At 41.6% G+C, this 24681-nt stretch overlaps 1 protein-coding gene across 1 annotated transcript in view; it reads right to left on the bottom strand.

Annotated features, from left to right (window-relative positions):
- Positions 1–5780: 5780 nt before the first annotated feature.
- The window catches only part of LOC117150582, a 37449-nt gene continuing 18548 nt past the window's right edge, over positions 5781–24681 (bottom strand). Inside the window, exons 3-8 of the mRNA XM_033317536.1 lie at positions 14006–14277; positions 12362–12439; positions 11929–12061; positions 7600–7843; positions 6862–6959; positions 5781–6773 (exon numbers count right to left, since the gene is read on the bottom strand). Of these exons, the coding sequence (XP_033173427.1) occupies positions 6505–6773; positions 6862–6959; positions 7600–7843; positions 11929–12061; positions 12362–12439; positions 14006–14277 (1094 nt within the window). The 3' untranslated portion in view covers positions 5781–6504. The remainder of the gene's footprint in view (positions 6774–6861; positions 6960–7599; positions 7844–11928; positions 12062–12361; positions 12440–14005; positions 14278–24681) is intronic.

The raw sequence follows: 24681 nt of genomic DNA on the forward strand, positions 1-24681 counted from the left end.
GAACTGCAAAGTGAAAATAGCCTTTAATATACGATTCGCCGTTTCCCATTTTAACGCTTTATTTGCGCCCAAAGTTTTCGTTTGTTTTTAGACCTTTCAATTGCTTGTTAGCGGTTTTTTCTTTGTTCGGCCCTTTCATTATCGCCACCTCTGTTTTTTCCGAACAGCGTCATTCTTCTGGCTGAAATTGCATTCAGCGTCCTCCCCTTTTGGCCACTTTGGCCCCGGTGCAGCATCGACCTCGAATGATGCGCGCAATCGAGTGTAAATTTCTCCGTTTTATTATTTAATAACGTGGCTGAGGAAGTAACTTTTCTGCTATCTATATGATGGTTACTGCCATATTTACGCGCCCATTTCCCATTTTTTATCCGTGCCCTGCCAGGCTATATAAACGAATTGTCTGCGTGAATGTAAGTGCAAATTGGACAACTGAAATGACACCTACCCGCCTTTTACAGGTAAAAAAAAGTGTATAATATATATTTTTTTGGGTACTCTTAAATTTTGAGTAACTTGAGAGGTTACAGTGTTCATTTTGATTGGCTTAAAATGAAAGGCTTAAACTCGTGATAGACAAATCTCAGCGTGAAATTCATTCGGACGCACCCAGAGGATTAGTCCAACTTTTTTGCAAAGGCCAGTATGATGGGCTGGCTTCCCCGGGTCCTTGTTCCACACCGTTTGCAGCTTAAGTGGAGTCTGGCAGCCATTCAAAGTAAGTGCAGTGGGCGCCCAAAGCGTACTTAAGCATTTAAGTAAATTTAAAAACTTGTTAAGCCCCATAATGAAGCGATAGGGCCGCGATGGAGTCCAGTACTGTATCTAGGTTTTAAGCAGTGATTTTCGTAACTTTTATTAATTAGTCGTACTATTAAATCAAATGGCAGGCAAACGAGCTTAACCCTTAAGACGCCTTTGGTCCCTGCTAACGATGTTCGTTGGTAATGGGCCAAGCATGTGGCAAACATCGGTTCTAGCCCGAAAACAACTCCATTAGGGGCCAAAACAGGCACACAGGGCTGTGTTGAAGCCAAAGAGCCCACCTGCTGATATTTCGGTTTATTGTTGATGTGGGTAGCGGCTGGAATTAAAAAATTCTCAACAGAAAAATTCAATTAAGGCTTTCATTTCTGTCACTCAGGTCAGGTAGCCCGAGGCCATTGTTCGCCTCATTAAAAGCCATTGTAAAATATGCGTTAAATTCGTTTTCAAGCATGGTTATACTTGGTTTCAATTTAAATCCAAATTAAAATAATTAATATTAATATTAATAATAATATTTATTTTTAATTAAGTGCCACGTTCATTGCAGTCCAATATGAGTTAACTAACTGGCTGTGCCAACTAAAATTCTGTCCTAAATGGAAAACGCTATGGCCGAGCGTCGCGACTATTGGATACCCGTTACTTAGCGAGTGAGTTTGGGATTAAAATGTATAAACTTTAAGCTAACTTTTCATATGTTTCTAATAACAATCCGACTTTTAATGCACTCCGAATCACGAACACCCCGGCTCAATGGCTCGAAAACTAATGACGCGCCATAATTACTGCCCTGCAAATTACTGCTATTATTTCCATGGAGGATGAGCTTTCTGGCGGCTCAGCCCAGTTGTAATCGCAGCAACTATCCGCCGGCACACACATGGTGTTGCATCCGTATGTACGTATGTCTAATGCCCCATAAATCTTCATTCATTCGCTTCATCATGCAGAAGCCACGGGGACGACAATGTGCGCGTCATCAACATCATCGTCGATGTCGACTTATCCGCATCTTGGCGTACATTTGTTTCTCTTTCGCCCATTGTGCACCCGGGGAGGCGTCATTTATCACTGGAGTCCCTTAGTTGTCATATTTCCACTGCAGCCAACTGGGTGCAACTGGGTAGCTGAGTAGATGGGTACAAGGGTATCTGGGTATGATGATTTTTCACTTTACATCGACTAAAGTTCGCTCAACGACAGTCGATCGCCTCGAATGATTGAATGAAGGACCTTCGCCAGATAGAAATCAGACATTAAAGCCATGCCTGGCATATGCTTACACGAATATGGTTATGGATATTTATTGGGAATCATGTCGTCGTCCCACTCGCACGCACACACACACACACGCACACCATGTCGAATCTTAATTTCCGCCGGAAATAATCCCATTTAAAAAGTGCACTTTTGAGCCCCAGCGAAATGGCAATTTCGCATAATAATAATAAAAAGGAAATGAGCTCGAAAACAACATCCTCATTATGATAGCCATTGTTAATCGTGAAAATGTCAACACGAACCTCAGTCTCACAATGCAATTTTAGTTGTAAATAGCACAATTCGTTTAAAACAATAATTAGTTTTCGCTTCCTTTGTGCGCATTCAAAGCCATATTGCAGGAGTCCTTGTAGACGGAGAGGTCCTTTTGCTAAATGATGATGAAAGCATCTGGAATACCCTTAAAATTGTTCCCTTTTCTAACCCCAACATGCAGAACACACACACATATTAATCATTTTTACACATTGCTGCCGCCTGAAACCCTACTTATAGTAAATGAATATTGTGTACAATATGTTTTATTTAAGTGAATTTTAAATGCGATGAAATTGACCAGCCCACCCAAGGACTGAAATATATATTTAATTTTCTGTGTGCGGGTCCACTAGCTTTAACAAATTTATTTACCAAGGTGCGTGGCCTAAAACGCCCACAAGTTGGTAAATATAGACAGACGAGCGAAGTGCAAACAAGTGGCGATATAAGTACGTAAATAGGTATATTTATGTGTTTGCCCAAACATGAACGCTGACTGACCCAGCCACACCAAATGGGTAAACAGATGTAAAAAACAGACGAGGACGATTTGAGCCAATACACTAGCAGCAATATTGTATCTAAATTCTAGTAATTAAAATTTAAAAAAAACCCTTGCTTAAAACAAACAACTTTGCAGCTAGAAATAGATCCCAATTTGCTCAAAATTAAAGTTCCAGCAAATTTCTTTTGCTGACCAGTAATTATAAAACATTTTACATAGAAAAACATGTCTTACAATAATTTTGCAATCACCTTTAACTTGGCATTACTCATCTCTAGCAACTTTCCTTGCCACTTGCCACAGGACCAAAAATTTCTGCCCCAACTGAGAAGCAGATCTGAAAAGTATGGTCTGCAAGTTTGTTTGTGTGTGGCTTTGCTGGTGATGTGTTTACCCTTTTTAGCATGATTTGTTTTTTTTTTCAGTGGCTGAACGTGTAAATTTATAATTAAACACCAACACTTTCTTCTTTTTTTACCCAGCCAGATCCCAAAAACTTGGACTTTGCCAGCCGTTTCCGCCTTCGTTTTCAATTTTCGTTTACATTGTGTGTGCTTCCTGGCCATTCAATGGTATTGTGTCCCTTTTTTGCTTTGAAATCTTTCGTGTAAGCACTTAATTAGTGGTAAAAGTTAAACAGAAACCGGCGCAAACATGCCACACAGAATGAAAAAGAGCCCAGAACAATAACAGCAACTGGGTTGTTAGAGCCCATCCCGCAAATGGGATGAATTTATTTCATTGGACGCAGATTAGATTAAATCGTACAGGCTTTTGCATTTCGGGCGTCGAAGGTGGGATTTTACTAGGGATTTTCCACCCACCCCCACCCACACATCTGTGGTTTTCCGGCCAAGTGCCAACGTCAGTGGTTTTTGGCCATTTATTTATGCGATAGTGTGGGCCATTTTGGGAAGATACTGCCATTGGCTGCATGGGGGTCAGCAAACATTAATGTTAATAGATGGCAGTTTTTTGGCATGCAATTTATTTTTATCAAGCTAATAATGTTTTTTAATAAGTGCCTTGTTATGCAAAATTTACCCAAGTACATTTATGGCCCAGATGCATGAAGAATGGGCAGTAAACTGTGGAGCTGCATACTACTCCTTGGGGAAAAATCCGAGCTATAGCAAACAAGAAATTTAATAATCAAAATTGGCTGGCAACTTATCATTTAATGTATGGTATATATCATTTTTATAATATTATTTAATACATTTTAAATATTAATTATTATATTTTAAATATTTATATCCCCCTTTTTTCCCCCCAAATTTTCCATTCAGTTCCACTGTATTGGCCATATCCGCCTTAGCTGGAACTCACACAATGTAATGATTTGTATCTCAGAGCCATTTGCACGCATGCAGCCGAGTCGAATTGCAAAGAAGGATATTTTCCAGCAGCACGCTCCTGTGCTCAAATGAAATTATGCTCAAAAGTGACTTACAACTCCCTGTTCCGCCGTCTATTTGCTTGCGGGGTGCTTAATTAACTTTCGCACTGTAATTGCTCGCAGAACTTTAAAACGATAAAAGTTTTTATGAGCTGCCGTTTTTGGCCTCTTTGTCTGCGAGGGAATTACAATACGAAAATTTAGTTTCGCATACCGCCGAAATACAATTAAAGTTGAGCAAAACGCCCGCACATAAAGCCCGAAAAGTCCGAGCTGCATAAATGTTTGCCTTTGATGACAGCAGGGCAGGACCAAAAAAGGACGAAAAAGCTGTGGGCAAAGGAGCAAAGGAGCAAGGATCTGCGCCCGATGGCCAGACAGGTGACGAGTTGGACTTTTTTCACCGCTCGGGTCTCGTTTATTGCCGCCCTGCGGTTATTTCTCCGCAAGTAAAACAACAAACAATTGCAGCGTAACAAAGAACAACGAACAACATCCATTGGACTGGGAAACTTTTTGACTTTTCGTGCTAATGGTTCAATTTATTTGGCCGAGTTACCTCGACAGTTTGCAAAATATATGACGGCGACGACAATGACAGGCATTCAACTTGCCATGAAACTATTTTCAGATTTTAATTGCAGCCGCTCACGGACTGCCAGGCTAAATTAGCTACTAACTTTATTTGCCTTTCGTTTTAAATTTGCGCCAAAAGTCAGCTGCCAAATTGGACGGCAAATGGATTTTTGCTTGGCCTACCTGTATTTAGTTGGCATTTTCCGTTTCGCATTCAACATAATTACATTAAGTGCACGGGTTTTCAGTGTCATAAACCATTCGCAAATTAACAGCAAAGTCAGCTGAAACATGTATCAATCAGTGCGTATTGCGTTCGTCTGGAAAATATTTGCACACAATTAGGTGAAAGGCCGGATAATTTATGATTTCATTTAAGCGACTCAACTGCGTGTAATTATGCGGACTCACAGCACGGCACACACAGGCACACACTCACACACACGCAATGTACACACGCTGTGGTAGCTGATAATCGCGCATACGCCCCGTGTGGCTGGCGCAACGAATTAGAAAGCGTAACGTATTGTTGTTGACCGTAGCAACCTCAGCCCTTTGGCGCCGATTGTTATCCCTTTTATGCCGCGCGAGCACCAGTCAAGTGGCGAAGGTGAGGTCAGAGTTCGAAATTAAGTATACGCAGCGGTGTACTGCCTGCCACTGCGTCTGGAAACTGATGATGCGTGGCGTTAGCTTATTACGAGATCCGCTTAATACGGAATGCTTTAGCTGCCGATTAGACTTTCCGTGTTTTCGTGTCCAGGTCAGGGCACGAAATTAATCGAAATTAAATTAAGCCCACGCACATTATCGAGCATTAAACGATGTAATGATTAAACAAAGGGCATTTTCAAGTACGGTTAACTCACATAATTGCACATTTCTGGCAGCAGGGAAATTTAATTAATGTCCTGAAAAATCAATACAAACAAGCAATTTAAAAAATAAACGCAGGTGCGCGTACAGGGTAAATGTGGTTAAAATCAAGTTTTTATTCCAACAAAATACATTTCATTGTCTCTCATTGAGAATTTCGATATATACGGTTACAAATCGTTCGTTCTGCACTCTGAATATGTGAAAATCTATAACTAAATCGAAGTGAAATTAGTTGTGGCCCTTTTTTCTGTGGCTGATAATGCAATTTCAAACAGTTTTTATTTTCCAGCGACTGTCGCATTAATGAGCGTTGAATTCAATTGGTTTTCAAGTGCTTTCACAGTGACAAATTTAATTAGCTAATTGCAATAACAGAAACGTAAAATAACCCGAATGATAATAATAATATTTGCATTCTAAAACTAACAATGCAATGCAGCTTTGTGTCTGTTATCGCGTTCGTAATTTCGTTTCGTTTTACATTCGATAATTACATGGGCACCATTTTTTATTTTCATTGTTACACAAATATTTACGCTAGGCATAAAAATTAGCATTAAATATAGTTATAGTTTAGTTTACGGTATGCCAGATGGGAAACCACTAAATGCAGACAGTTGCAAAGTTTCACAATCACTTTAATGTTGTAATAAACGATAAATAAAGTTTAGGATGACAAAGCAGTACGATAAACTAATTATTTCATACAGCGGCTTTCCCATCCTCTCCTCAGATTTCTCAGATTTACACAAATGAGTTATGCTTAACTATGAATTAAGTTTTTTTATATACAAGATGTTTTTTATAATTGTATTTCCAAGTGGCCACCACTTAATTATCATGATTCGGCCGACGATCCCAGGCCCAAACATCGATGCTGCTCCAAGTGGCTGGTGATTCTCGCACGCAGGTTGCAATAATTGATATGCAGAGTGGATAAATTCGAGCAGGAATCGCGGCAGCTGTTGCTCCCGATGCGTCCGCCCCCAATAAGCCATCGCACTACGGAACTGGCCACCATGGCCAGGAGGAGGACCATCCGACTGCTCCGCATGCTGCCACTGGTCCGGATCGCCCTGCTCTTTTGCATCGCTGCGGGGCTTTCGTCTACGGAGGACAGAACAGGAAGACAAACAGAAAGTGTGTGGCTGCAGCAGATACATTTGGTTAAGTCCGGAGTCCGGACCGCTCTTACCATTGATGACATTGACCACCACGCTGGCCGCTTCCGCTGTGGTCGGCATGCACGTATAGTTTCCGGTGTCCAGCAGCTGAGCATTGGCAATGCGTAATCTGAAAAACATGGAAACCAAAGCACAGAGAAGCTTAAGGCAAACGTGCAGCTTAATTGCGTCAACTTTGCCGCCACCACCCACCGCCCACTTACTCCCTGCCCACTCCTCCACCTGCGATTAAATCAACTCCATCGATCAAAGCTCGGCATGCCAGCCATGAGGCAACTGGAAAATCTCGCACCTGATGGCACGTTAAATCCCCTTTGGCATTCCGGCTGGCAAGCTGAAGGAACAAATTCCAGCACTCGAGAGTTGCGCACTTAATCGCTTGTTGAATCATTATAACAACCAACTCAATGTGTTCAATTAAATGCTTAAGAAATTGAGCTTCTTTTTAACTATAATTGAATTGAAACGAATTTAAATAAAGAAACTTAAGAACAAGTAATTGCAAGTCGCGCTTACAAAGATCATTTGTTTTAAAAACAAGACAGCAATTTACAAAGGAATTCTCTAGTTTCAATGGACTTTTGTATCTTATTTTGAAAGTATCTTTGATTGTTTTGTTATTGTTAAATATGAGCTACTAATCTAAGTTGTTCGTACGTAAAAATAATCAATACATAGGTTGGAAAATATTGAGATTTTTAAGTACATTCCCGCAAATAGTAGTATATGCAATGCATAATTGGGCTCACCTGCTCTGGAGCTTCTCGGCCAGCGTGGACTCCATGGAGATGCGCTGCAAATCGATGGCCGCGTCATTCGGATGGGCCACGAAGGGTGTGAGGATGTATGGGCCGCGGTACCAGTAAATTGGCCCAATATCCTGCGCCGACGTCGCCGGCTGCTTCACGTGGCAAGTGAGCGTTACGCTGCTGCCCACTTTGACATAGAGGTCCGTCGGTCCGGCAATAATCGCCTTGGCATCTGGCGGCGTTACTGCGATTCGCCGCGGAACGCAATGAAACGAGCCCGAAATTGATTAATAGCATTCCTAGGCGCTCCAACACGCTTCACTCATGAGGTTAGATGGTCGGTCGGGAATGGGCGGGCCACTGCATCTAATCATGCGTCCGGCAAACGCAAATTCCACTGGAACGCAATTGATTGGGTTCAGTTGGGATGGGAATGGGAATGGGGCTAGGGTTTGGGGTTGGGGTTGAATTGAATTGGGTGAATTGAATTGCCTGCAATTTCAGCACACATGCTAGCCCCACAGTTGTGTGTGCACGTAGGCTGCTGTTGGAGCTCCATGTTTGACCGGAATACCTTGGAGCTGCCAGGCAGGCAGCCCAGATTTCGACTGATAATGAGCACCTACTGCGTAAACTGAGGCCCGACTGAGTAGTCCATTCAGGCGGTGGCCTCCTGCTATTAACTGGAACCAGCTTCGCCTTCAATCTGACTATATTGTTTATGGCAATGCTAATCTACAAAAGCTAAGACTGACCTGCAGCAAATCTACATGCATATTAGTTGAGTCTCAAATTGAAGGCTTGATATTTAATTTCAAAAGATAATCAACTTCTATAGCAAGGTAATTATTGTGCTTGTTTATTGGAACAAAATCGATTCTGACTTTCAAAAATCTAAAACACTATTAATTTTGTATACTATATGCCTTGAAAGTTGTAAAAATCGTTTGATCGAATCAAATTTTCATTCTCTGCTGAACAACAAATTTTATAGTAAGCAAACGCCTCTTTTCCCGAGCAAAATTAATGAAAAAACTAGCACATAAAAATTTGTTGTGCCTTCCTGATGATGGCCTTGGCTTTTTGGGCAACTTGCCCCGACCGCCGCCTTTTGGCCATTTCATTGACCCATTGTTTGTCGATGAAGCTGTTGACTATGGCTGCTGGTCTCGCATTTTACACACATTTTAAGTGTTGTTAGCCGGTTGTTATTGTGAGCCAGACGCTGGGCCATTGGCCGATGTATTAGGACGTGCCATTAAATGTTGTTCGCCATACGTACAGTATACGTGTATGTTTGTACGTGTGGCTTTTCTAATATTGGCGTTGGGTTTTCCGGGTGGAAATGGGCGATGGGTGTTGGGTGGACGGGCTCAACGTCAGCTGCCGCAGACAGAGACAAATGTGTGGGGAGGAACTGAACTGAACCGAACTGAACCTCCAGAATCCTGTTACCACCACCACTTTCACGTTATAGGCACTGAAAATTGGTTTAATGTTTTTTCCGTGCGTCGACCGACCGTTTTTGGCCAACACAGCAGGCAGTCAACAAAGTCAAATGTTGACGTTGTTAATGATGTGCGGGGGGGCTTTGGGGCAGAAGGCTGCAGTATCCACACGAGTCGACCAGTCGGGCAGTGGGGCATAAAAGCGGATTTCGTAGCACCCCAAACTAAGCACACTGCACTGGATTCGGTGGCCAGAGTGAGTGAGGAAGCGATTCGGTTAGTTAGTTAACTTGGCATTAGTGGATACCCATTGACGCCCTCGTAGATAGCGTCTTAAATGCCATCGACTTTCACTAGTGGCCGAGATTGGAAAAGGGAAAATAATCACTACTTAATATCAGTTATTTTCTAGGAGAGAAGTGTGGATGGATACTTAGGCTCTAATAAAAATCCGAACTAAGCTTTATTTATTGATATATCGGTCAAATCAGCCTCTTTGCATAGGCAGAATCGGGAAAACTTTAAGTATATATACTTTTGAAGGCAATAAACGAATTAATCAATAATACGTGGCAAACAGTAAGTAGGTAGTTTAAATTTTAGCATAAAAACACTATATACTCCTGAGTAATATTTCATGGGAATACATTTTTGGTTTCCACCGGCATAAATCCGGCCTAAAGTGAATAATATTTCCGTTGGCGCTCCACGTGATTCGCATGACGACAGCGTACATATTTATAACGCGATTTCTGGGTTGCAAATGATTAGCATAAATTCCGCAACTTGCCGCCTTAACTTGCCCCCTTTAACAGGTAGCAACATGCCTGTGTCGGCTTCCTGTCGCCGCTTCGTCGCTGTCCAAAAGAAGCGCACTCAAGGATTACTACATCCGCAGTGCAGTTTGGTTCCCAGGCGGGCATGATGTTTTGCGCCACCGGGTTGCAAGTTGCAGGTTGCAGCGAAAGCAACTGCGGAAGCTGAAATGCTGATACGACTTTGCCTTTTGATGAGATCTACACCCTTCGACCCTCGACTTCGTTATAAACTGGAGACACACTGCATCCTGCCGGTGGCAGGCAATTTGCACTAGCTGTCGTTTATCCTTCATCAGCGGGGGTTACGCGCCCATTTAAGAGGGATTTTAAACCGATGATTAACTGGGTGACTGTGCTTAAGTCAAATTTAATCGAATTGAAATTCTAGATAATTTCCTTACAAATTTTTACACTTAAAAGAGCTAAAATATGATTTCAAATAGTAAAATATCGTACTAATAAATTATCAGAAGCATCTAAACACCTAGGATCCAATATTCAATTGGATATAATAATTGTATAGTTATGTAAAAATAAAATAAATTTTTTTAAATATTAAGCTATTTGCTAGTAACATTTTCCCTCGTGTAGATTTACTGATATTGGCCATGAAAACTTTGAACTAGAAACTAAACCAATCACTGCCAAAGTAGCAAACTCCGCCCGATTATTTCAATTAACTTTCACGCTGGTCAAGCAAAACTTTCTCCCTGCGACGGTGACGACAAACGAGAAGACTAACTGCTTGAGATGACCGAGGGAACCGGGGAATCCGAATCCGGACGAACCGAGGATTCCCCGACGTTGAGTGCTGCCTTGCTCGCTTGGCTGCCCGGGCACGGCGAAAAAGTTCCAAATCAATTTTACGTACATGAATGAAACATGAACGTGTATGCTTTGTGGAGCAATTTATAGTAACACACAGCCGCAAACAAACAGGGTATCCGTATCCTATCCCCCGTCGACTTCTCGACTCGCAACCGGAAATCCATTGTAGAAAACTTGTGAAATGGCAGAACAATGAGAGGGGGAGATGGCGAGCTCTTCCTCAAGGTTGGGGCGGGTTTGGCAGATGAAGGGGTAGAATCAGCCCCCAAACCCCCCCACACACCCCTCCTTTCGCCAGTGCCCTAGTGTGTATTACAAACAGGCAGCATATGAATTTAGTATTGAATTTAAATGCAAATTGCGTTTGCATGCAAAGCGTGTAGAAAAATAGACAAACCAAACTTTCCGGGGATGGTGAGGTCGAAAGGGGATCGAAAGAGGGGCGGTTGCGGAGCGTTGGCGTTTGGGAGCGGCACGAGTAACGGTACTGGCAGGTGCCAACAGTGGTTGCGATTCCAACAGTCCGACCTACAGCTCATCCACTTCACCTTTAAAGCCTAACCCCCCTAACACTTGCAAATGCCAGCCTCTATGCATACTAAAAACCGGAATATTTGATCAATTTATTTGCGGTCACTTTCAACGAGTCTCTTCATCTTGGGATTTTCCTATTTTCTATTATTCAACGGGGGTGCTTGGTAAAAATGCTATGTTGAATAGTTTAAGAAGTATATATATATATATAGAAGTATACATATAACAAGTTCCCAATACCAAATTTAAAAAAGGTTTTCCTATAAAAACAGCATGATCACCTTGACCTGGCATAAAAACCCTTAAATTTATGATATTTAATTCGAAAGTGATGTGCTAGTGATTACCCAAAACTGCCTCCATGGCCAGGATAAACCATTATGACGAACGACCCATCCATTGCCGCACAACGAAGGAGTAACTTTGCCCACACTTCGTGTGCGCCAACCATACCCGTAGATCTTTGGCAGAAGCCAGGAGAAACTGGCAAAGTTTACGGCCAATTTACAAAGCTCTTCGGCGTAGAGAAATGCAGAGTGTATAAAAAGTTGCCATTTCAGGTCGTGCGAATGCCAGCAACTCGCTGACAATGCGTATGCAACTGAAATGGAGGAGGACTTGCTGGCTGGTGAGTTTCCATGGGTTGGAGTAGGAAGTGGAGATGGGGGCGGAAACGGAGCAGACAGGGATGCCTTACTCACCTATGACATTCAGGCGAAATGCCATCGAAATCTTTGGCTCCGTATTCACTTGGCATTCGTAGATGCCGCTGTCACGTGGCTGGGCATATTTCACATGCAATGTCCAATCCTTGGAGTCGGCGGTCCGCACCACCTGCTCGGGCGAGAGAGGGACAGATAGAATAGTGGGTGAAGTGGGTGAAACAGGATGCCAAGATAAATCGTTGACGGGGATGTGGGTATGGGTGTGGGTGTGCGTGTGGGGCCACCGAGTCCTTGGTAAATTTAATCAATGCATACAACTTGCTTGGCCCGAATTGCATACGCAATTAAGCTGACTTTGCTTACAAGCCCGGCGGACATTAAATAAGCTACCTGGGCTGGGCCAAAGGATGATTGAGGAGAAGGGGGTATAACAGGGGGTATAACTTTGGCACAGATTACGTATACGCACCTTGAAACGCTCATCAGATGTGTAGGTCAAAATGCCTGCAGTCAGAATGTGCAAATCGCGTTTTCTTATCCAGGATACCTGCAATGGGATGGAAGAAAAAAAAGGAAAGAGGGACACCAAATGTTGTTAGTGCCAGTGCTTAAGTCAATTTTGAAAATTGCCTCCGGTCCTGCCACTCGGCTGCTTGGCAACTCGACGAAAGTATATAGATACGAAAATTAAATAAACCAACCTGCAAAATGAACCAAGCAGCCAACTCTTAAATCTGCTAAAAGTTGCTCCCAAATACAGTGGCTCCTCGCTATGAGCGAAGCAAATGCCTTCCCATCAAACATGATTACACTTTAGCGGATAAGTGACACAACTTGAAAGCTAAATAGAATTCGATATTTCAACTGAAAAAAACGATTGCCAAAGACAATCAAATCCTACCTGTAGGATTAACACAAAATGGTTTAGCTCTAAACAGATTTTACCGTATATTTCTTATTCAGGCAAGCAGGAAAATAGCAGATGGGCAGGAAAAATGGAGACAAGTGCGTGCCCCAAATGTGAGCGGCTTAAAGTCGCCCAAAAAAAAAAAAAAGAAAAACCATGCGAATTGAAAGGAGAACCTGCCGCTGCTGCAGCGGGCAAAAAAGTAATCTTCCAGACGGCCGCGGGCAAACAAAACTTTTCGCATCCCTAGGAGCCGCCACAAAAAAAAAATGGTAAAATGGTAAAATGAAGGCGGGAAAACGAGGAAAACCAGGCAGGAGATATAAACGAAACTAAAAGTGTCAAAGTGGCGAAAGGAAACACGAGCAGCGCGGATGAGCTCGTGGAAAGTAGATGGACCCACAAGGTGAGCGATAGTAAATCTGGATCAGACTACGCTAGTGAGCAGGAGATGGATGGTGATTGCGAAGGATGGCATGGCTGGGAATCGGAGGAAAGGGAATCCCGGAACGCACTTGGGTTCAAAATTAACAAAAGCCCATTTCTAATTAACAACGCGAAGGACACGCTTTAGAAATGAGTTGGCTTGGAGTTTATATCTTAAGTACTATAAAATATGATTAACTATATGTATTTAACAAGAATGTTTTACATAAGCATGTATGTATGTTTAAAGAAATACAACAAAATCGAAAAAAAAACTTGTCAAAAACATTTTCCCAATATCTATGCAATTAAATATTAAATGTTCGCCTCCAGTTTGTTAGTCCGTTTTGATTGAAACCAGTGCGCAAAATAGTCCTAGTCAAAGGAATCCAATACAAAATACCCTGGAACTTAAAAAGCTTAAAGAAAAGGAAAAACGGGGGGAAAGCTGAGGGAAAACAAGACGAGTTCGCAAAGTAAACTCGGCATTGGTCAAAGGCCAGACTGAAGGTTTTGAGCGGAAGGCAGAAACTTTCTCATTAAAGCGGCAAAACAAGGGTGGCCAAGAACCGGGAAATGGGGAAAAGCGACGGGTAAGTTGGAAGATGTGACTGTGGAGAGGGGAAACTGCATGGGAAAAGTTAGCGCTAACTTGATTTTCAGCTTGACTGACGATCCAAATATTTTGCTTAAAAATGCATTAAAATGAAAATCGTTAAGGGCGAAATCTATTCAATGATAAGCTGGTAAATGCAATCACTTGCCGCCTGATTCACTCACCGATTTATCACCCAGATTGTCAACGCGGCAATTGATGGCCGCCGTGTGTCCCGTCCGGGTTGTTATATTCCTGGGCATTCCGAAGTCGAAAACGGGTGGCGGATAGGTGGTCTCCTCGGGCTGCTGCTCCTCGGCCTCTCGTTCATCATCGATGGAGTTTCCGAACTGGGCAAATTTCCTATTCACCGAGGCAATGTAAACGTAATCGTTATCAATGCTCGATGGGGCAGAAACCATGGGCAACAGGTTGTCATTGCCATCCACGAGATGAGCTGTGATGCAAGAGAAAAAAAGAAGCAAAAGCGTTTAGAATCATACAACTTTTAAATACCAAGTTGCATTCTTTCAAAATAGAACCAGATGGCTTTAAGGTCTTGATGAACTGCTTTTATTGCTTATCCTGAAAGGAGTTGTAAACAGCCATATAATGACCTCTCCTCCTTTGGACAGCAGACAGGAATAGTTGAAAAGGGAGAACATTAATTAAATGCCACTCAATGCTCGGGGAAAATGCTCTTTTCCCCCACAACTACGGGCTGTACGATTTTACTGAGAGCTGCACACCAGAGTTTGGATGTGCACACTTGAATTTATTTCAAAAATGCACCATGAGATGGCATTTCACGGCTCGTTGGGATCAAAGGACAAATGCCGAGGCAGCAATAAAAACCAAAACAATGGGGAAAACGCTCATAATAATTATATATATCACACTTGGCGAGCAATTTAACGATTTCCTTACTATTTGCCAACCGGAAGACGCAGCTAAACAATGGAAATAGCTTTTAATTAAAACAAATGAGTGCATTTTAATTGCCTAAGTGGAATCCATTTAGCACAGGAAATACTCGAAGTTGTCCCAAAACTCATATCTTATAGCATTTAAAGTTCCGAAAGTTCTTATTTTCAGCAGGAAGAAGCACGTTATGCTGCATTAAACTATCATCTTTTTACTGGAAAAGAAGTTGCTTAACATTAAAGAATCCAAGTATATTTCAATTTGCATTCAAAGTTCAAAATTCTCATTGCCAAGCCGCAACGTGCGCGGTTCAGAGTTCAAAGTTCGCGTCAAGTAACGCGTATAAATTATAAATCACTCAGCAAGTATGCAGCACGGACTATCTTTACCGTTAACTGCAATCCACACCTCGCACGTGCGAAACTCCCATGCACCTCGCACTTTGCACTCCGCACCACGTGGCAAAAAGCGAAAAATCATGTTTTCTGCATTTGAATTTATTTGACATTTTAATGAGCGCATAATGGCAGCGGAGCAGTCGCCAAAACAGCGACGCGACTTGGTTGCTGATAATGGCCCGGTTGCACCACCCACAACTGCCACAACCCACCGCCCACAGCCATCGCCGCTCTGCCACCCCATTCCCCATGCAGATCCGTATCCACATTCACATCCGAGTCCATGTCCACCTCCATCTGCAGCTCCTCCATCCTCCTGTCACTGCCTCCAATCTCTCTAACTGGGTCACTCACTTTTGCCGGCTGCACTTGAATCTTTTAGGCCATTGGGGTGGCACTTGTGCATGTTAGACACAAAAATCTAAATTATTTAAGTGCCCACCCCCCGCTCGGGCACACTCATGCATACATATGCGGAAAGTGAGTAGATGGGGGTGGAATGGCCACACACACACAGATGCAGCGATTTACAGTGGGTCACATGTCAGCAATGTTCACTTTGAAGCCTTTTTTTTAGTAGTTAAACTAAACATAATAAGACCGAAATTATGAATACGTTTTATATTCCTATTATATAGATCAAAATAAACAGACAAGGTGTTGAATGATTATTGATAGTTTGGCTTGACACTTTTGAATATTACGTATACGCCGAGATGTACGAACTGCATTATGAGTTATTTTTCATATGTGAACTTATTATACTTAAATACTTGAAAATTAATTAAAAATCCTAAAAATGTTTAATCATATAAAAAATTATTTAATCAATTTAAACTCAAAAACCCACTGCAATACAAATCAAATGAAGTCAGAGTTTCGCTTAGACAATGCTCACTGTAAAAAATATGCGGCAAAAGAACTCTCCGCTTTTATGGAAAAGTAGTCTAAACACGAAAAAAAAGCTAGCAAAAAATAAAACTAGATACGAAATGCCAAAGTGAGTGCAGCACTTTTTGCAGCTGCAGCTCGCGCTTCTTTCATCTTCCCCCGCTGCTGTTGTTGTTGCTGCTGCTGTTGCACACAGATACACTTTCAGTTTTGGCATCATTTAGATACTCGTGGAGCAACTGATGCAAATTTAATTTGGACACCTCGCAAAAAATGCGCCGCATGAGGCGAGTGCCTCAAAAGCGGGCAAAAAGAGGTGCGCAGATGGGCATGGGGCGAGTATCTGGTGGCATAACTTGCACTTGAGTGTGTGTGAACTGCAACTAATGATGTTGCAGGCACTCGCATGCGGCTTTTTGATTTAACGATCGCAGTTCACTTTTTGTAGTTCCTTTTTTTTTGAGTTTTGAGTTTTGTTGTTCGGTCCCAAAAATGTTCAGCTTCTGGGAAGCCTAATGGTCCGCTTTGGTTGGTTTAACCGATTGCTGCAGTTGATGGCCGTCATCCTACTGTTTTTTCCACCCTTCCGTCATAAACTTCATGCTTTGTTTCCGCCGAGGTTCACTTTTATTCGCTTTAACTGCTGCGAAAATATCAACGGCAGGCAAAAAATGTATATATATATTTCACCCTCTAAGAGGGCTCATAAAAACCAAATCAAGCCTTCAGTCAACTAAAAATAAGGGGCGCTGTTTGTCGCTGAAATCGATCCTCGGCAGACGGAAAATCGGCTTTTCTTTTGGGTGCTTAGTTTAATTTGGCACCCTTGTCAGCATAATGATTTCATTTTACGGCTTTAGTGCAAATATATAAGCCGATTAAACGATGATAGGATGAAATAACGGACACAGTATGAAAAAGGTGCAGCAGACAGGTAAAATAAGTGTTGATGAACTTTAATTTTGGTTAAAATAAAAGCTACATTTCTATGTAATAATAGAGATATGATTATTTAGGAATTCAGTTGCTAGACATTGCTAAACATTTTTATATAATAACAAAAAAAGCTACTGCTAATCACTGGAATACACTGTTAAATTTTAAAGATGCAAAGAATGTTCTAGCCAAACTTAAAGCAAAAGAACCTAAGAACCTTCAGCTGTCAACTTTGACCCCGAATAAATCCGTAAAAAAGTCCTTACAACGATGCAACTACAGCTCCTTAAAATCTCTTGGCTCGAAACACTTTAGGGACATTTTCCTCAAGGGAGTTGGTAAAAACAGAAAAGGGCTTTTGAAAAATTCAATAAGCAGCCGGTGCCATCAATGTCCTCAAGGATATTTTCTAGTTGTCTGTCGGTCCTGGCGACTGGTTGTGTGGGGAATATTTATTAAAATCGCTGTTCACCATTTTTGTTTAGCATATCAAAAGAAGTCCATGGACTGTTGCCCAACATTCTTGTGCGGAAACATGTCCCAAAGGTTTACGGTTTTCTTCCTTTTTTTTGCTGCCTCTTCTTTTAGCCCTATCTGCGGCTATATTTGTTTAAGCGGAGTATCATTTCGCCACTGGCTAGACAAACCTATTCGAGGCTTAGGCCCATTGAAGTTGGCTGTGGCCAGAGCAAACGAGCCTGCGGCTAGGGAATCTCAACAAAATGGATTCACCCAAGATGGCCCGTGATTACAGGGCCTGTTTGGACTGCAACATATCGACTCAATGTATGTACGTACTTTTACTCATACAACACATGCTCGCGCAAATTTCAGTCCGTGCAGCATGTTTAAGTTGAAAGTGCAGGATCGCCAAAGGCTGTTGGCGAATGTCTAGCTCACATGAATTTCTATGTGGCAGGAAGATTAATGTCCCCAGTTTTCACAGACAGCTGCTGCAAAGGCGTCGAACTGGCATAATGGCCCATGGAGGCGAAGTGGAGCACTTCATCGGTGGCCAATGGCTATTAATTGCCAAGAGTTATGGGTTCTCTTAAAAATTTGAGTTGATGCTTTGGGAAAATTAAAAAAAACAGTAAAACTTCAAGAAGTATAAAGAGCAATATTAGTCAAGAGAAATTGAATAATATTTCAATGGAGTGCCAGTATTGTTAATACTTAAGTAAACTTTTTAATGGTTATGAAAGCTTTGAGATTGCTTAACTATATTATATGTTCGAACAACCCTTCAATTAGTCCTTGAAGGACTCTAAGCACACATTGAAGAGAGTTCCAGTACTTGTAATCCTTTAAATAACTATTGCTTCTAAGTTAACTTTCCCAATCGCAGCCCATGTGATTAGACTTTGAAAATCCCTCAGCCAGACCAATTGGTTTCAGTCCTTATCCTTGCTCTGGCAACTTTGTCACAAATTCGAGGCCGGCAAAGTTTCAATTTAATTTCATTAGCAATGCAAAGGGGAAAAAGAAAAGATGTTTCTGTCGCCTAAGCCAAAAGTGGAAATTTGATAAAAATCGGAATACCGAGATTGAACTGCTCTCAGCCATTGCAACTAAGTCGCACACAGCTTTTTGGACACATTTCTAAGCTCAAACATTGGCACACATAAATATTTACGACTATTAGTTTTTACTCGAAGATCAAAACTTTTTCGATTTACTCGCAAGTCACTGGGACTTGGCAAAATTTGCATATCGATGCGAACAGGCGAAGAGGCGCCAAAAAAAACAATTAAAATAAATTTTACATAAGTCTTGGCACATTGCTATTACTTTGCGTAAATGTTTTCAATATTTTATGCTAAATCTTTGCGAAAACAATTTTGCTGCACGACTGGAGTTTGGGGCGAAAAATGCAAATTGCAAATTAAAAGGCAAAAGGCAAGAAGAGAGCACTTGAAGCATGAAGCTACGACTTGAAGCCTTGTAAATCACAAAATCCCAAAAAAAAAAAAGATACATCCACTAGATACAACATCGTCAGCTCGAAAAGGTCCCTAAACCCGAATATGTCATGTTCTGTGTATGTAGGCCAGTCCCTTCGCCTGAATATTTATTATTTATGTAGCTCAACTAAACGTTTTGCCGCAGGAATTATGGCATAATATGTCAAAAGGCAGGCAACACGGCCCCACGCCTTAAATAACAAAGAACGATGTGCTCCTTGGGGACCAAACCTCACTCCAATTTGTGAATACTCTTTCTTGGAAAACCAAGGGTTTTCCTAAGCTTCTAATTGGTGACCCGAAACCGAAAGCAAGCCAAGCAAAGCTCGAAGTAAAAATAAAAAAGTCTCACATTACGAGCTACCAGCAGTGGGGCCAGAACAGATCCAATGCTAAATAAATATTAAGTCGACCCACTCGCAGGGGCAATCACTTCGCTGCTAAGCCGCCTGGCAGTCCAAAAAAAAACTCTATAAATTTTAAAGCCGCTATTAGCCGAGACTTAGTAGCCCTAATAGTAGCAACAATTCATAAATGCCAACGGAGGCCGTGGAAAGTGGATTTTTGTTGTCCGCCATGAATTGAAATGTGTTAAACGAGCCGCAGCGAAACATCTAGCCTGGCCAGTAGCTTCGCTATAAGCTCCTTAACTTGTGCAAGCGGAACACCCACCTTTAATCATACGATTTCGAGCCATCATTTAAGGTGCAGAAATAGTTTGCATCTATAATGTGTATGCGTGTATTTGGACAGAACTTTTCTAGGCGCTGGAAAAGTTTTAGTTCACCGCCAAAAGTTGTGAAAGAGCGTAGAAGTCGGCAAAACTTTCCGGCCATTTAAATCATCGCTTGCCAGGAGCAGAACAAACGCACAATTGAAAATCGTCGGCACACCTGTACAGCCAGGGAAAAAGGCAAATAAAATGAATTTACATCTCGATACTCGCACTTGTGTGTTGGGAAATAAATGGCGAAAAGAGATGGTTCTCCAGGCACTTTTATTCGACTTGAGGTTCCAAGTACTTCCGGTTAAGCCTTTTCTTCCCACTGGTCCTTAAGGTGTGCAAATAAATATAGAAAAGTAGGAGTTCAAGCATATTATATTATACAATTTAAATATTGCAAAGTTATCAACAAAAGTAACAAGCAGAGCGAATGAATTAACATCAAATTATGGTAAGAACCAAATGAAAATAGCTGCTGGGTACGGAAATGCAAGCACCTGGCAAAACATTGAAAGTAACAACTTTATCAAATTCAAATGAGAAAATACTTAAATTAAACGGAATAATAATAATCAAGCTCAGGGATTAAATTCGTGCCATAATTACGCACTATTAGTAAACATTAAAGTTCAAATAGAACATTGAAATTAGAAAGCACTAAATCGTTTAAGAGCTTAATCAAAAAAAATCCATCGAAATTTTGTTATTTTTAGCTAAGTAATTAGAAAGTATTTTTATAAATGTATTCGATATTTGCACTCTTTTCTATACTATATTTTCACTTTTTCTTATTTATTCTAGTCTGACTCCCATCTCTAAATTGCAATATATATCGCCAATATATTTTGGAGTATTGGCATAGGCGCAGAATAATGGCTGGCAATTTGTAGAGCCTACTTTTAGGCACTGCCAGACAATGAAATATTCCTTGGCAAACACACACGCGCATACGCACACGCACACACACGTGGCGCACGTTTGTGTTGGTTTGGTCCCCTAAGCACCATCATCAGTTGCAAGTGTGAACAATAAATTGTCATCAGCTCGGCTCGATTCGACTTTGCTTTATTTCTTTTCAGTCAGTCTGCGCTCACCAATTTATGGCGGATTTCAATTTGTGTGTGTGGGGAGAGGCTTTCCACGACCGCTCGCATAAGTATGCTCTACAAATTGGCGCACACACACACACACACATATGTACTTGCGCGGTGGAAAAAAAAGAGCGGAACTCCTGGAACAGGAAGTCGAGGGAGGGAGGAAGAAAGAAAAACATGTGAAGTTTTCGTTTGTAGCTGACATTTATTGCGCACATGGCACTTGCCATTGATTTTTTATGCGCTTTTGAAGAAGTTCGAGGCACTCGGAGGCCCGAACAAGTGTGCTACAGTTTTTCAATTTCCATTCTATTGTTGTTGTTGTGGCTCCGATTATCAGTCTTGTGACATACTTTGCTTTATGGTGCCGCATCCCACCCACTAATGTTGTGCCCTGCTGCCAAGTGCCTTTTAATACGGTTAACGTTCGGCCGGAAAACTAATAAAAGTTTGTTTTTTCTTCGCCGCTCGGGGATGGCAATTTCGATGTCGATGTAGCGAGAACACGAACGCCATTGACAGGCCGAAGTAAATAGGATTTACAAAGTTGAATGTTGTAGTTGCCTATGAATTTCCCATTATATTTCACTGACATTTCAAAATTGTGTTCTCATGCAAGTTTGTGGCGCCCGGAAAAAGGGGGCGGGGATTTAGCAGAAGTTTGTACGCATATATTGAGTTTTCCTATGGGCATACGATTGTAATCGAGGAAGTGGACTTGAACGAAAAACATCCTGTAGTTTATTAATTTAGTTTTCCTAAGCCCCAAATTTCCAAAGCCGTTCCTTGTTTCTCAGCCATGCAATAGTTTTCTGCTTGCAAAAGCCTTAATTTCATTTACATTTCATAGATTTATACTTTAAATTATTTCTTTTACCCATTTCTTGCAGATGAAATATACAATTTTTGAATTTCTGTGATGAATTTACTTGTGGAGAGTAAATGAAAAATTCATAATTAAACCATTAGCTTATATTCCGTGATTTTTCTATGCCGCTAACTTAGGTAATCGCCTTTCAGGAGCTTAGAACGGATTCTCATCCTTTTCAATCCAGCCAATTTGCATTTCCCTCGCTTTTGGTATCTCGCTCAACTAATACAAATGTATGGGCTTGAGACACAAACACAGATACAGACACAGACACATGCACGGCCACGAACGCGAAAGGCGAATGGAAATCAACTGGGGGCAGTCATTATGGCGGCTTTCACTTTCGCTAATGTGTTATGAGAGGCAGCAGAGAAAGTAGAAGACGCAGCCAGCCGTTTTTCCGAGGGCGCAGTTCTTTGCTCGGAGGCGTGGAGAAGTGGAAAAGCGGGCTGAGTGCCAGTTAGAGTGTGTTTAAGCAAATAGGTCGGCACACACAGCACACAGTCACACTGCCACACCAACACACCAGTAGCCAAAACCACTGACACACACACACAGTCGCACTTTAACGCGCTTACATTGTAATCTGTAGAACGGAAAAACCACAAGAAGTAAAAGAAAAGCCGCACATCGAGGCGCTGAACTCTCGAACACCCTTTCATTCTGAAAAGTTTGTTAAACTAAAAAAGCGTAAGTGTTTCCTGATGGTATGTCATTGAATTTAAAGCACATCGAGAATTAAAATTAAAAGAGTGTCTTCATAAATATGTTCTTAATTAATCAATGTTCTTGGAGAAAGGCAGCAAAATATTTCAATAAGTGTTGATTTTTTTATATTTAGTTTTATTTTTCATGTATTTCTAAACAAAGTTACTACACTAGCCCAATTAATACTCTTTTGAGTCTAAAACTGTGAGAATAAAATTCTAAAGTGAGACCCCAAAATAAATTACTTCGTTAAGTCGAAAATTAGTTTCTTTTTAGTTTTAGTTTTTTTAAATATCTTATTATTTATAAACCTCCTTTAATATGGAGGAGCAAAATAGAAGCGAGTAAAGCAAGTTCCAAATCTTGGGGAAGCCACTTTCGTAGTGTCCACTGTACTCGGCGTTTTGAGTGTGCATTGCAAAAGTCAAAGTAGGAATTAAACTCGAGCTTAAGGCAAGGCAAATGAATTTTTTTTTTTTTGGAGGGGTAGGGGCCTGAGCCCAAAGGAGCTGCAACTACGCATCCGGTGGGGATAAAAGTCATATGAACAGGCCCCAACTCACCCACACACACACACACATGTATTTAATCAGATGCGCATACATATGCCCGCATTTGAGTGCGTGTATGGGTGTGTGAGTAAATTTTTGTCGTATTTACACTTATTTCATTTTGCCCAACGCTTTGTTTACTATTTGCCTTTGGTGGCGGGGAAAGGGGAGCACAGGACATCTTTTCCTCTTTCTGTGACGTAAAATTTGTGTTTTCTCTGCCGGCGCTGAGGCGCTTTTCTTTGGCGCCACGGAGCGTATGAGTGATTAAAAGTTTTAGCATTAAGCAAATTGCGCCTAAGCCTGATCTTTGCCGGCTTTCCTACCCATATATATACAAATATATATATACATATGTATATGTGTGTACATTTCTTTTTCGTAATGCCTCTGGTGGCGAATCCGTGTCGATGTTATGCTAATTATATCACGCCTCAATAAACAGCTGACAGGGAAACGTGCCGGGCCAATCATCAGAGATTTGACTTTGCCAATCTGGCGTATTATTTCTGGTTTCCGTATGCCTTTGGCGCAAATTCCTTGGCTTCGATTTGGCCCATTTGAAGTTGCCCACTGCCGCCGCTCCAATTATTATGCAACAAACAAATCTCATTTTTCCATTCCGGCAGCTGTCGACTACAAGTTTAGCTAGCTGATAATACTTGGCCAGGCCGAAAAGTTTTAAATCGATAAAAGTTTGGTGCGAGCCAACATCTTGAGTTTTGGCCACGTGATTTACGTGATTGAACTTTAACTCCAGCCCGATTGACTACAACAGCTGCCCTCGAACATTTATCACACAATTCAATTGGATTGCTACTAATAGCTTGGTATTTATTAGATACTCAGCAATTTATACTAATTTAAAGCATATTTTGTATCTGAAAAGCAAAGTTCTCTTCAATACCCCTTACTTTCAGCAGGAGGTACGAAAATAGCTCGGCATGTACCAAAATATATTATCGAATTTATTACCCCCGGGCATATGAGCAATTCAGCTATAATTTACTCGACCCGACATGCATATGGTAATAGCCTGCCAATCCAAAGCAGAACTACTAACTTTTATCTGATGTGTCATATGTGCGCTTACTGATGATTTCAGGGACAGGCATCCGAGTGGATAATTACATGTAATAATTGTTTCGCACACACGACGATGAACGAGGATGATTCGGTGTCCCCCAAGGAAGATAAGCGAAGAATGCCACGCACACTGTCGCACAGCCCATAAATAATAATTAAATGCGTGACTAATTACTTGTGTAATACGGCTATTATTAGTGCAGGAACGCTGGAAAGCCGCAGAATGAGTAGAAAACTGACAAAAGAAGGAATACCCATTAGGCAATAGACGCTAGACACGCCCACATTCGCAGACAGACAGACAGACAGGCGGGGTCATAATGAGCTGGCAATATGTCGTGTTATCACCAGCAAAAAAAAGGAGTTGAAATTCCACTCCTGGAGGCGCTAGGAGTATTCTGAATGCGTTGAATGTGTTGCCTTGACGATGATTAAGTTGACATCGACTGTCGACTTTGCTTTGGTTTCCTTTGGCCTGGTTTTGCTGCACTGGAGCAGGCCAAATCGCAGATGGGCGCACAAACAACATGTGTCCTGTTCACCTCGAGGCCTCTAATGAGCCTTGATTTATTTCATTTCCCCTGCCAAGGACACAAGGCGGCTTATTGAGCGGATCCTCGATGGCAATTCGGGTTGCCGGTGGCATGTGTGAGTGCAACAATTTGGCTTACATAACTTCAGTGTGTCTAATGGAGGAAGGCATAAGTTCTTAAT

The sequence above is a fragment of the Drosophila mauritiana genome, chromosome 2L (assembly GCF_004382145.1).
Source record: "Drosophila mauritiana strain mau12 chromosome 2L, ASM438214v1, whole genome shotgun sequence".
NCBI lineage: Eukaryota > Metazoa > Arthropoda > Insecta > Diptera > Drosophilidae > Drosophila > Drosophila mauritiana.